Below are 13,534 nucleotides of genomic sequence, written 5' to 3'. Positions count from 1 at the left end.
TTTCCGGTCGTGTACATTTTTGGTGCTGTACCTGGTGACTGGGCAGGGCAGGCAGCCAATGGGGAAGAAGTCATGGTCTGGCACAAAGTGTTCCACCCTGTTCCAGGCAGGGTCTGGTGCACCAAGCCCCCAGAGAAGGGAGGCTGGCTTTTACAAGAGCTAGGGCAGCTGGACAGCTTCAATGACCGGGCTCTCTGCAGTGCACATTGTTGTCATCCTAAGGGAGAACAAGGGTATTAAAGACCCTTCTGTCCCGTAGGCCGGATTCCAGATGTGTGGAGCGCATGTCCTGCTTTTGCCCCTCCTTCCTGTGCTGGGGGGATCACGCAGAGGGACCACACCCAGGGCCAAGTGTGGTCCCAGGGCTAGGGCTCAGTGTGGGCACAGAGCCGGGCAATGGGGGGTGCCCTATCCACCGATTACCCCACTTCTGCCAGCGAGGGCTGCTCAGTGAATGGCCTGAGGGCTCCCTCACCAGGCAGTCACAGCTTCGCCAGGTTTCCTTGTGCTGGATAAGGCCACTAAGCTGGTGCCACCTCAGGAATTGGGCGGCACTGCTGAGGGTGTCCCAAGAGACCTGCAAAACAAGAGGGGCCGGGGCGAGCCGGACACAGTTATGGGAGCTGGAAGCCACTAGCCTAGTTACCCGGAGGCCAGGGAGGCCGTGCGTGCTGAATGCTTCCCTGCCCTGGCTTCTCGCAGAAGTGCAGTGGTGTGTCTAAGGCAATAGCTGGAGACCTGATTTAATTCTCAGCTCTCCCTGTGGGAACTCAGGCCAGTTGCTTAGGCCCAGGCCTGCAAAGGGATTTAGGTGCCTAATGCCTATGGGTGTTCAATACTTTTGAGGCACTAGGCCTAATGCTGTGCCTCAGTTCCCCACCTCATGGGGCGTAGGAGGATGAATTCATTAGTTCTGGTGGCATTTGTCTCCCAAGTGATGGGGGCCATGAGTGCTAGCATGTGCACAGTCATGGAGGGGAGGGGGCTTTGGCATGTCATGGCTAGTATGGGCTGTCCGGGTCACTTGGCTAAGGGTACATTGGGTCTTGTGCACCATCTGGAGGCTGAGTAGCCCTGCTCTTGGTAGGGATATGGCCAGGTTGTGCTCTTCCCATCACCACAGCCAGGGAAATGTGCAGAGGGCAGTGGCTGTAGGAGTGGTGAGGCGAACTCTCACCCCACCCAATCTCTCAGCCTGGCTGCAGTGGGGAGTGTTGGGCTCAGAGGATGCAGGGAAGACTCAGCAGTTGGATGGGGCACCCATGGTGATGGTGCTACTGGACTCAACATTCAAGTGATTTTGAGCATCTGATTGTTACAGCACTGAGCACCTGCCCTCCGCTGGCCAGACCCTTAAAAGGGGGGTATCACATGTTGTCCCCCCAAAACAAATTATTGGTTGCTCTGTAATGGTCTCAGCCGCAGGCTCCAGCTCGTGGCCTCACCTGGGACACATTGGGACGCTCATCATGCACAAGGAGGAGCAGTGGGACCACGCTCTGGAGCACATGATCCTTCATCTGCCTCCTGTTGAGTCCCCTTACAAGCTCCAGCAGGTTTTTAAAGAGGGTGATGGAGAGCACCCAGAGCTTGCTGGACACCTGCAAGAGACGATGTGGGGAGGAAATGCTGTGACAGTCATTCTCACCCAGCAGGGCCAGCGCTTACTGTGCCATACAGCCACAGCTGGGGCCAGAGTCTCATGGGCATAGCGCCATTGAAGGCAATAAAGATGCAGATTTCCACCAGCTGAGGGGCTGACCTGGTAACTTCTTGGCCAGGGAGAGCAGTAAGCTGGGGTGAGACTGCCCCTGGGCTCTCACAGCCAGCTATGGGTGCACTGACATAAGAACCCATCTGTATCAGCCAAGGGGAAACGTTCAGGGTGGAGCAGCACCAGGACAGGGGTGGCAGAGAGGGAGTGATGAGGAAAGATTCAAAGAGCAAAGGGGAGGGTGTAGTTTGTCCACCCACTTTGCAGGCCCAATTCACACTGGTGTTGACCCACAGCGGCCCTCTAGCTGGGCCAAGGAGGCCAGGCATGGGGGGCAAATTCCTACACTGGTGTTTGTTTGGGCCATGCTCAGGGACCTGAGGTGGATTTAACCAGGGCCAAGGGGTGGTAAATGTGCAGGAGCTCCCAGATAGGGGGCCTTGGAAGCCATGACTGGAAGCAACCCAGCCTCCAGGGGCTTGGGGTGGGGCAAGGGGTCAACTCAGAGCAGCAGGACAGACTGTGCACAAACACATGGGAGGGGCCTGGGGGAATCAGGGCTGCACTGCAGCAGGCACAGGCAAATGTTGAATTGGCACTTCTCTAGTCTTCTCTCCAGTTGTTGAGGCCTGTTTGCCTTTCCCTGGTGATGGGCGTTGTGTTCATTAACACTATTTGGATTTAACTCCCGCCCCATAAAGAACATGTTCTGTTCCCACTGGGCCCAAGAAGGGTTTGGTTTAAAGGGCTCACCCCAGGGCGAGATCCTGCATCCTCAGTCCAGGCTGCCCTGTCTTTTCGGCCAGCTGGGGATCCAGGAGACCCTGGGAACAGCTTTAGCCAGGTCTGTGCCACTACTAAATAAAGAGCGGCAAAGTCCCAGCCGAATTCTGGAGGGCTGAGAGTAGGATTTACCGTTATGAGAGCTGGGGAGCTGGGTGGTCCCTCCAGGAGCCCCCACTGGGGCATTGCCCCTGGAAGGCAGTAATGGATGGGCCCCTTTCTCCTGTCCGCTTGCTGAATCTTGCCATCCAGTGTGGGACTGAACATCAGTCTGGTGAATGCGCCGGCAGGGGCTAGTTTGTGGGTATGAAAGATCTGAGGAGAACTTTCCCATCCTTTGATGCTGCCCTGCCATGAGAACGAAGGGGAGAAGAAAAGGCGGTAGCTGCAGAACCTACAGACGGAGCCATTTCCTTATGGAGCTGACAGGCCAGCTGTAGGATTCCTGGCCAGGGAAAGGAGGGGCAGATTTTCACCAGGGTACCATCACTTGTCACCCTGGAAGCCACCAAGAGCATTGCAGCACCCTGTGCTGCAGAGGCCCCCTCGCTGCATGCAGGCTCAGGAATGAATGTCCTTCCTCAAGGGCAGCCTCGTCCCCAGGCTGCCCTCATCCTGGTCAGGAGGCCTGCGGGACACCAGGGTTCCCATCCTTTCTGCCATGTGCTCTGATGGAGAGTGAGGTAGCAGAGGAAGGCAGGAATGGGCTCACAATTTCTGACAATCTGTTTTCTGGCTAGGAGGATAGCACATGCCCTGCTAGCCCACCCCCCAGCCCCCATTCGCACGTCCGCAGTTTGAACGGTCTCCTGTGAGCTGCCAGGCCTTACATCATCAAACAATGGCAGGAGTTGCTCAGCCACTTGCACAGCCGCGCAGCTGGTGCTCCGCCTGTCCATGCCGGCGAGGAGGTGTTTCAACACAGCGATGGCCTTGGTGATGAGGTCTCTGTCGACCTCGTGGAGTCGCTCCAGGACATCTGGCAGCAGACGCTGGAGTTTCCCCACCTGTGTGAAAGGAGGAGCTGCTTTACCAAACACCCTCCAGTGACCCAACAAGCCAGATGGGCACTTAGGCCTAGAGAGGGGGAGAGTCACAAAGGGGGCTTGGGCATTGTTAGGCGCCGCCTAACTTCAGGTGCCCTGCTGCCCTCCAGGAAATGCCAAGGAGGGAGCTCAGCCATTCTCTAGCTCTGGTTGGGAGGCCCAGCTGTGAACCTGCTCTGGGAGTGAGGAGCCTGAGCTATGTCACCCTCCTGCCCTTTTCCCGAACAAATGTGGTGGAGACGCTGCTCTGCCCTGCGCTGCCCAGGGGTCTGGACACGCAGCAGGGAGGTAGGTGACCGGAGGTCACTTCAGCCTCATTTGGAGCACTGGCTTGACCCCAGGTGTCCCACGTGGAGGTGACTGCTCCAAACACTGGGCTAGTGAGTGCAAGGGGGGAGGCAGCACCCCACCTTGGCTGTGTTTGGCGGGGGGCAATCGTCTGCAAAGGCCAGCCTGCTCAGGCCCAGTTTGGGGATATACCAGGCCGCAGCTCTGAAGTCAGGGCTAAGTGCCTGGGCACATGCCAACCAGCAGACACGACAGGGTGAGGGGGCAGCTGATCAGGGGTTTGGGGATTTAAATTTTGCATCCCTTTGTGGCTCTCGCCTGTGATCACGTTGCTGGCGTCGGAGATTGAACCCACCCGGCAGCCCTGGGCCATTCATCCCCCTAGTGCTCAGTACTCAAAGCGGGACCACTCACCGTTGCAGATGGCATCCAGCTGGTCCTGGCTGCCCTGGTCCAGCTGCCAGGCAATGAGCCCTACACAAACAAACACCTCGTCACATCCCCATGTCCCCAGTGAGGGTGTCAAAGTGCCTGTCACCCTCCAAGCAGTGGGGCTTTCCCCTGCCCCTCGCTGGCCAGAACATGCTCCTGAGTCCCCAGGGGAAAGGACGAGTCCCCAGGGATGGCTACAGGACTGGTTGCCAAAGGAGAGCACAGCGCCTTGAGGGTCTACTACCAAGAGCCCATGGTGGGACATGGGGGAGGGGGACTGGGGACTCCATGGGGAGCAGTGAGGTTAGAGGGGGCCGGTCAGCCGACCAGGGCAGTTTGGGGTGAGCTTGCTCCTGCGGGTTTCTGACACCCCTGAGCCTTCATTAGGTAATCAGGAGCCCAGGGTCACTTCTCGCTGCTGGCAGGGATTGAGGAGAGCCTGGGACCGGATCCAGCCCCCCTGCTAAAGAGATCCCTCTGCTCTGTGGTTACCTAGGAACCTGATGGCTCCTTCCCTAATTGGAGTCTGTGGGTTCTGCAGGAAGGCCATGGTCTGGCCCAGGAAGTCATCAGCTCTCCCCTTGTAGTGGATCACCTAGGAGCCAGAACAAGGGAGCACAAGATTATTAAAGACCTTTCTGTCCCACAGGCCGGCTTCCAGGTGTGTGGAGCGCACGTCCGGCTTTTGCCCCTCCTTCCTGTGCTGGGGGGATCACGCAGAGGGACCACACCCAGGGTCAGGTGTGGTCCCTGGGCTGGGGCTCAGTGTGGGCATAGAGCCAGACAATGGGGGATGCCCTATCCACTGATTCCTCCACTTCTGCCAGTGAGGGCTGCGCAGTGAATGGCCCGAGGGCTCCCTCACCAGGCAGTCACAGCTTCGCCAGGTTTCCTTGTGCTGGATGAGGCCACTGAGCTGGTGCCACCTCAGGAATTGGGCGGCACTGCTGAGGGTGTCCCAAGAGACCTGCAAAACAAGAGGGGCCGGGGCGAACCGGACACAGTTATGGGAGCTGGAAGCCACTAGCCTAGTTACCCGGAGGCCAAGGAGGCCGTGCGTGCTGAATTCTTCCCGGCCCCGGCCTGCTCGCGGAAGTGCGGTGGTGTGGCTAAGGCAAATGGCTGGAGACTTGATTCAGTTCCCAGCTCTCCCTGTGGGAACTCAGGCCAGTTGCTTAGGCCCAGGGCTACAAAGGATTTAGGTGCCTAATGCTCATGGGCGTTCAATATTTTTGAGCCACTAGGCCTCACGCTGCACCTCAGTTCCTCACCTCACGGGGCATAGGAGGGTGAATTCATTAGTGCTGGTAGCATTTGGCTCTCACGTGATGGGGGCCATGAGCACTAGCATGTGCAGAGGCATGGGGCGGGGGGGCTTGGGCATGTCATGGCTAGTACGGGCTGTCCGGGCCGCTTGGCTACGGGCACGTTGGGTCTTGTGCACCATCTGGAGGCTGAGTAGCCCTGCTCTTGGTAGGGATATGGCCAGGGGTGTGCTCTTCCCATCACCACAGCCAGGGAAGTGTGCAGAGGGCAGTGGCTGTAGGAGTGGTGAGGCGACCCCTCCCCCCACCCAATCTCTCAGCCTGGCTGCAGGGGGGAGTGTTGGGCTCAGAGGATGCAGGGAAGACTCAGCAGTTGGGTGGGGCGCCATGGTCATGGCACTACTGCACTCAACCTTCAAGTGATTTTGAGTGCCTGATTGTCACAGCACTGAGCACCTGCCCTCTGCCGGCCAGACCCTTTAAAGGGGGGTGTCACATGTTGCCCCCCCCAAACAAATTACCGGTCGCTCTGTAACGGTCTCAGCCACAGGCTCCAGCTCGTGGCCTCACCTGGGACACATTGGGAGACTCATCATGCACAAGGAGGAGCAGTGGGACCAGGCTCTGGAGCACATGCTCTTTCATTCGCCTCCAGTTGGGCCCCCTTACAAGCTGCAGCAGGTCTTTAAAGAGGGTGATGGAGAGCACCCGGAGCTTGCTGGACATCTGCAAGAGACGATATAGGGAGGGGAGGAGACACTGTGACAGTCATTCTCACCCAGCGGGGCGAGCGCACACTGTGCCAGAGATGTCTGCCCTGCAGGGGGTATTGGTGACTCACCCCCAGCCATACAGCCACAGCTGGGGCCAGAGTCTCATGGGCATAGCGCCACTGAAGGCAATAGAGATGCAGATTTCCACCAGCTGAGGGGTTGGCCTGGTAACTTCTTGACCAGGGAGAGCAGTAAGCTGGGGTGAGACTGCCCCTGGGTTCTCACAGCCAGCTCTGGGTGCACTGACATCAGCACCCACCTGTGTCAGCCAAGGGGCAACGTTCAGGGTGGAGCAGCGCCAGGACAGGGGCGGCAGAGAGGGAGCGATGAGGAAAGATTCAAAGAGCGAAAGGGGGGGTGTAGTTTGTCCACCCGCTCTGCAGGCCCAGCTCACACTGGTGTTGACCCACAGCGGCCCTCTCGCCGGGCAAAGGGGGCCAGGCATGGGCGGCAAATTCCTACACTGGTGTTTGTTTGGGCCATGCTCAGGGACCTGGGGTGGATTTAACCAGGGCCAAGGGGTGGTAAATGTGCAGGAGCTCCCAGATAGGGGGCCTTGGAAGCCATGAATGGAAGCCACCCAGCCTCCAGGGGCTTGGGGTGGGGCGAGGGGTCAGCTCAGAACAGCTGGGCAGGCTCTGTACAAAACACATGGGAGAGGCCTGGGGGCATCAGGGCTGCACTGCAGCAGGCACAGACAGATGTTTAATTGTCACCTCTCTGGTCTTCCCTCCAGTTGTTGAGGCCTGTTTGCCTTTCCCTGGTGTTGGGCGTTGTGTTCATTAACACTATTTGGATTTAACCCCCCAGCCCCCATTCAAACGTCCGCAGTTTGAATGGTCTCCCGTGAGCTGCCTGGCCTTACATCATCAAACAATGGCAGGAGCTGCTCAGCCACTTGCACAGCCGCACAGCTGGCGCTCTGCCTGTCCATGCCGGCGAGGAGGTGTTTCAACACGGCGATGGCCTTGGTGATGAGGTCTCTGTCGACCTCGTGGAGTCGCTCCAGGACGTCTGGCAGCAGACGCTGGAGTTTCCCCACCTGTGTGAAAGGAGGAGCTGCTTTACCAAACACCCTCCAGTGACCCAACAAGCCATTTCCAAAACAACGTCCGCCTCTCCTGCAGACAGAGGCACGGGAACTAGGGGTTCTGGCGGTGCTGCAGCACTCCCAAGTGTTATGCAGGGCTCTAATCCTGGGCCCACACACAGGGTCCCAGCTTCCGGCCCTGCGCCAGCCCCCAGCTATGGCCCCAGCCTTGGTCCCCTTGCTCCATCCCCCTGCCCCTGCCTCCTGGACCCATGGCCCTCCTCCTGACCCCAGCTCTAGTGGTGGAGGGGTGTGTGGACAGGGGTAAGAGGGGGTGAAACACCTCCACTATAAAAAGTCTTCCAGTGCCCCTGCCTCCAGAGACATATTAGAGCCTCAAAGCCTTTGCACAGCCAGCTAAGATCACAGACAGTGGGGCCTGCTACCTGCAACATAAGCAGCTGCTTCCTTGTACACCAGGTCTCAGGGGATGGTATTTATTAGCAGATATCATCCGTGGAAAGTTCTCTACACAACACATTGACCCCAAATAAATCAAGTGTATTATTGTTTGAATAGCACCTCGAGGGCCTATCTGCAATCAGAGCTTGTTATGGGGCTTTCCTGGCACAGTAAGAGATGGTCCCTGCCCTAGAGCTTACAGGCTAGACACATGAAGGAAGGATTTCTATCCCCATTGTACAGACATGGAACTCAGGTACAGAGAGGCTACGTGACTCGCCCACAGTCACCCAGGGAGTCTGGCAGAGCCAGAAACCGAACCTGGGTTCTCTTGAGTCCTGGTCCTTACAGCCTAGCCTAAGGGAGGGAGCCGATTTTGCACACTAGTTCTAGGGTTGGTCTGTTAGTAAAGGCCAGATTCAATCATTTCTTTATTTGGTTTTTGAACCTTGCAAAGACACAGCCCCACAAAATCTCCACCAGCATCAGGGAAAAAATGTGTCATATACAGGCTAACCGGTTCCGGAAAGGAAAATGAACCACAAGCAAGTGAAAACCAGGCTGAGGCACATGGAACGATGGGGACGGTGTATAACAAAGAGAATTACAGTCACGCCCTCTTCATGTCTGATCTAGTCATATTCCGGCTTTAATAAACCAGACTGACCCGCTACTCTCAGGGGAAGTAAATTATCCTTAGCAAGAGTTGCCTTCAGATTGTCTCCTCTTTACCAGGCTGCCAGATCTGTGTATTTAAGCCCCAAGAGTTTTCTCTGCCTTCACTATACTGTGGGTATCAAACTTGTTATGAGATCTCAGCAGCAAAAGGCCCTTCCAGAGCTCTTCAGAGGAGCGAGTGCTGCGGGACAGAGTCATGACGTCAACAGTTAAAACCTATGAGGCTTTAAAAGGGGATTTGTAGGAAAAAATGGTTCCTAACTGAAGTGAAATGGCTCTGTCGGGTATCCCTGATCGCTGGTGTCGCCAGCATTCCCTGGGGGTCTAGAGTCTGCAGTTCTGCTGCTACTCTAGTGCTAGGGTTCTTTGGATCACAGAGACCCCAGACACAATCAGGCCCAGCTGTGCCAGGTGCTGCACACACCTAGAGACGCACCCTGCAGGAGCCAGGCCCCGCCCTGCAGAACAGCAGACAAAGGCCAGGCAGGGGCTTACCCAAGGGCACCCCGCATGTCAGTGGCAGAGCCAGGAATAGAAGCCAGGGCTCCTGACTCCAGGCCAGGGCCATGTCCCCTGGGAAGGTTTCAATGACCCCAGCCCTGCAGCAGCTCCCTGCGGTTCTGGGTTTATCCCCCAGCCCTCCTCCCCTCTCACCTTCTCTGGGCGAAGGGCCATGTTGAGGAGGCCTTTGAGTGCCAACCAGCGCACCACAGTCTTGGGGTCTCAGCTGCCTGCTCATCTCCTCCACAATGGCGTCTTCCAGCTCATTGCCGAGGTCAGGGCACTGGAGAAGCTAACAAGCCAACAGCAAAACAAGTTAGAGAATGGGGCTGGCCTCTCGTGACTCATCTCTACCACAAGGTCCTTAGCTCCACTGGCCACGGGCCCGGCATGGGCTGTATGCAGGGCATCGCGATTGGTCACAGCGTGGACCTCACTGAAATGCTGCTAGCGCAACGGCCCCTCAAGGCTCCAGCGGAGATCAAGGCCTGCCCTGCTCCCTCACTAAGGCTCAGCTGCACACAGAGCAGGAGTGTGTGGTGGGGTCTGCAGCCTTGTGCTCCAAAGGGTTGCCCGGTCTGCTGGGGCAGGTGAACTGGCCATGAATGGGCAGGCGGTTGCCCGGTCTGTGCATGGCACACGGACGTCAGAGGGGGCTCAAGGGCAGAGGTCACACAAGGGACCATTCTCTAGAACTGAGCCTTGGGGAACAAGAGACACCTGACCCTGGGCCTTGCTCCAGTCCCGTGACACCAGCTGGGGCAGATAACAATCTGCAGACTGAGTGACTCGACCCCTAGGGTTGTAGGAGCTTTCCCTGCCCCTGGTCACCCACCCACCCCCAGGGCCTTCAGGGCCATCCCTCTCCTGGCCATAGGCATGGGCGGCAAGTTCTATGGGCCCGCGGTGCCTGGGCAACATGGGCCTCAGCCCCACCATTCCCCCCCGCTTCTCCTGGGCCATTTAAAACAGCCCGGGGCCCCCACTCACCACCGGCAGTGCAGCAAAGCTGAGCAGCTTCCTGCCTGCTTGCTCCACATGGCTGCCAGCCCCTCCCTGTGGCCCCTGGGTGGGGTGGGTCTGTCTCCCACCCCAAGCGCCCCTGCAGCGAATAGGAAGCTGCGGAGGCAGTGCCTGGGGGTAGCAACACATGGAGGACCCCTGGCCTGCCCTGCCTAGGAGCCCCAGGTAAGCGCTGCACCCTCCCAACTCCTCCCAGAGCCTGCCCCTCCACCCCTTTCCCACACCCCACTCTGGCCCCCAAACTTACTCCCAGAGTCTGCACTCCCTCCCTCCACACCCCCTCTTGTCCCCAAACTCCCTCCCAGAGCCAGCATCCCTCACCCCGTCCTGCACCGTCACTCTCTGCCCCAGCCCGGAGCCTGTACCCAGCATCCAAACTCCTTCCCAGAGCCTGCATCTCCTCCTTCCACACCCCTTCTGCCCCCAAACTCCCTCCCAGATCCTGCACAGCTCACCCCCTCCTGCACTCCCACCCTCTGTCTCATCCCAGAGCCTGCACCCCAGGCCCCGTCCCCCACCCAAATTCCCTCCCAGAGCCTTAGGCAGGTGGGAGGCGGAGTTTGGAGGGGGCAGAGTTTGGAGGGTCAGGCTCTGCTGAGCACCACCAAAATTTCTACAAATCTGCCGCCCCTGGCCATAGGTCAGCCCCAGGCCCCAGTCACCGCTGGGTCGGGGCTGTTCTCATGACCCTCACCCGCCGGTGAGGCTCACCTGAATAAAGAGCACCATGGCCAGGACATTCCGCCTATCGTCCCGACAGTTGAGGATGGCCATGAGAACATTCATGCCATCCTAACTGTCGGAGATATAGGCGGATGTCTGGCCATGGTGCTCTTATCAGAGTGAGCCTCACCGGGGTGGGGTGTACAACGCCCAGACAGCGTGAGGGCTGGGGTGCCTGTGCAGGTGGAGGTTTGGTTTTAGAAGGAATTTTTAGTGGCTGCTCCAGCAGAGCCGTGTCCCTCAACTCTGCCCTTCCAAAACTCGGCCTCCCACCTGCTAAGGTCTGGGAGGAATTTGGGTGGCCAACGCCCACCTATCTTCTATGGGCCTGGGAGCATGGGAAGGGACGAAAGCCTGCAGCCTGTCTGTCTTTTTCTTAGCGGCAGACAACGGCCCTGTGTGTGATCCTCAGAGCAGGCCGATGCGAGGTTCAGGAGCTTGCCTCGCTCATCTCTTTTTCTTCCATCACTCACAGTGCAGTACTCTTCCCGAGGGGAGCCATGACAGAGGAAACGACCTACCTCAGCCGCCGTCATCCGCCAGCCAAACAGCTGGTTCTGCGCGTTGTCGCCGCAGGCACGCTGGGCTGCTGACTCACCAGTAACAAGGGCTTGCTTGCACCAGGGTCGCGGTGAAGCCATGAAGCGTTGCTTCATTGCATGGACCTACAGGGACACCGCGTCCCCTTCATCTGAGCGGGGTGGACGTGCCAGGGCGCCGACCGACCACAAGCGTTCTGCATGCAGTTTGCCCTAGGTGCTGCCCAGCGACCGAGCAGGCTCCGCTGGGCCAGGCCAGTCCCTTGTCCTGATGGGTTGATACGGGTCATCACTGCGTGGAACAGGCCGCAGCCTCTCCTGCTCGCTCGGCGACGGGGTCGTGGTACTTCTCCCCTGCGCTGCCTGGCGTAACCACTTCCTGCGTGCTTTGCAGGGCAATGGCTGGACAAGACTCTCCGTGATGTAGCTTCCGAGCGTGGGGAGCCTGTCAGGCCCACGCACTGAGGAGACAAGTGGGGGAAGGGATGTCTTTGTTGGCCCAGTTGACTGTGGGTGAGAGAGAGATCTACAGAAAAGCTCCAGCGCTTGTTTGGGTGATTAAGATATGTTCCTACCACCTTCTGTTCATCCCAATATTGATGGGAGCCCCGACCCCCACGCCTTCTTATCTGCGTTTTGCAGCCCCAGCATGCGTGCTCTAGTGCCTCTGTGAAGGTCCTGTAGAGTGAATGGTTTGGGTCTTCTCTAAAGGCCGTGGGCATTTTAACCAGGGGACGTCATGCAGTTGCGCTGACTAGGTGCCGCGTTGACCTGTTTGTTGCACTGGTTGGTTAGATTGCTTAGAGAGCAGTCTCTTGCCCCTCAAGATTTGTGGTGTTTGTGTTTCCTATGCCAGAGCATGGTTTTCGCTCCGTTTCAGAGCGTAACTTGATTTCCACCTTTGGCATCTTCAACATGTCGGGACGAATGGGGATGTCCTAGGCCATTTTGCTGCTTTATTAGGGTGAGCCTCACCGGAGTGTAGGTGTGTACAACAGCCCGACCAGCGGTGACTGGGGCTGGCTGCTATGCAGGTGGCAGGTTTGATTAGAATGTTTGTGGTTGCTCAGCAGGCCTGTCCCGTCCAACTCTGCCCTCAAACTCCGCCTCACGCCTAAGGCTTGGGAGGATTTGGTGGGCCACAGCCCCCCTATCTTCTAGTGCCCTGGGCAGAGGGGAGGCGAAAGCCTGGCAGCCATGTTGGTCTTCTTTTTTGTGCAGCCACAAGAGCTGTGTGTGATCTCCGAAGCAGGCTGCATGCAGCAGTCAGGGTCTTCCTCAGCTTTACATCTCTCTGCTCTTTCAAATACCTACACAGTGCAGATACTGCTTACCGAGGGGAGAGCCCAGAGTCAACGATTACCCTCGCGCCGTCTGTACCCAGGCCACACCAGCTGGTTCTGCCTGTCGCGCAAGGCACGGCGGCCTGGCCTGGGCTCTCAGTACAAGGGCTTGCTGCACAGGTTCGCGGTGAGGCCTGAGGCCTTGCTCATGTGTGGCTACAGGCCAGGGTCAACTTAATCCTGAACGGGTGGCTGGACGTGCTCATGACGCGGCAGCACACAAAGCGTCTGCTGCTTCCCGTGAGTAGCTGCCAGAAACCGACCGCAGCGAGCAGGTTCCCCGCCTGCCGGCCAGCCACCTTGCCTTACTGTGCGTGGACGCGGCTCCCTCTGCACTGAACAGCCGCGCTCTGTGCTGTGGCGACGGTCAGTTGGCTACTTCTCACCCTGCGCTGCTCGCGTAAACCACTTCTGCGTGGCTCTGAGATGCTGACAAGACAGCTCCGTCATGGCTATTCCGCAAGCGTTGGTGAGCCCTTCGCCAGCATGAGGGACAGGTGGGGGGGGATGTCTTTGGTTGGACCAGTGACTGTTGGGTGAGAGAGGAGCTAAAGCAAGTCCAGTTTTCTTGGCGTACATCTAAGATTTCCCTCCCCCTCTCTGTCTTCATCACCATATCTGGGACATGAGGAGGCCACCACCACCCGCCTTCTTGCTGGTTCTCTGCAGCCGCGCACTGCGTGCTCTGAGTGGCCTCGGGAAGGGATCCGTGAGTGATTAAGGTTGGGTCTTCTAGCAGTAGGACGCTGGGCTTTTACAGGGAATAGTCATGCCAGTTGCAGCTGACTAGTCGCCGGGTGCCTGTTCATGTGGATGGGTCTGGTTAGATTGTAATAGAGACCAGTCCTTGCCACACTCGAATATGTGGATGTTGTGTTTCTTATCCGGCATGGTTTTCGCTCCGTTTACAGCTTATTGATTTTACACATCTCAT

At 57.9% G+C, this 13,534-nt stretch overlaps 1 protein-coding gene across 1 annotated transcript in view; it reads right to left on the bottom strand.

Moving 5' to 3' along the window:
• LOC142046680 (maestro heat-like repeat-containing protein family member 7) overlaps window positions 1-13,534 on the bottom strand; it is a 138,969-nt gene that overhangs the window by 20,900 nt on the left and 104,535 nt on the right. The window contains 10 exon segments of the mRNA XM_075064649.1: window positions 476-577; window positions 1,446-1,601; window positions 3,328-3,574; window positions 4,227-4,305; window positions 4,756-4,858; window positions 5,129-5,230; window positions 6,099-6,254; window positions 7,167-7,343; window positions 9,126-9,195; window positions 9,197-9,264. Coding sequence (XP_074920750.1) covers window positions 476-577; window positions 1,446-1,601; window positions 3,328-3,574; window positions 4,227-4,305; window positions 4,756-4,858; window positions 5,129-5,230; window positions 6,099-6,254; window positions 7,167-7,343; window positions 9,126-9,195; window positions 9,197-9,264 — 1,260 coding nt within the window.

Source organism: Chelonoidis abingdonii, chromosome 4 (assembly GCF_003597395.2).
Source record: "Chelonoidis abingdonii isolate Lonesome George chromosome 4, CheloAbing_2.0, whole genome shotgun sequence".
NCBI classification, from domain to species: Eukaryota; Metazoa; Chordata; order Testudines; family Testudinidae; genus Chelonoidis; species Chelonoidis abingdonii.
The sequence above is the reverse complement of the archived record's forward strand: the minus strand, read 5'-3'. Positions and strand labels throughout refer to the sequence as shown.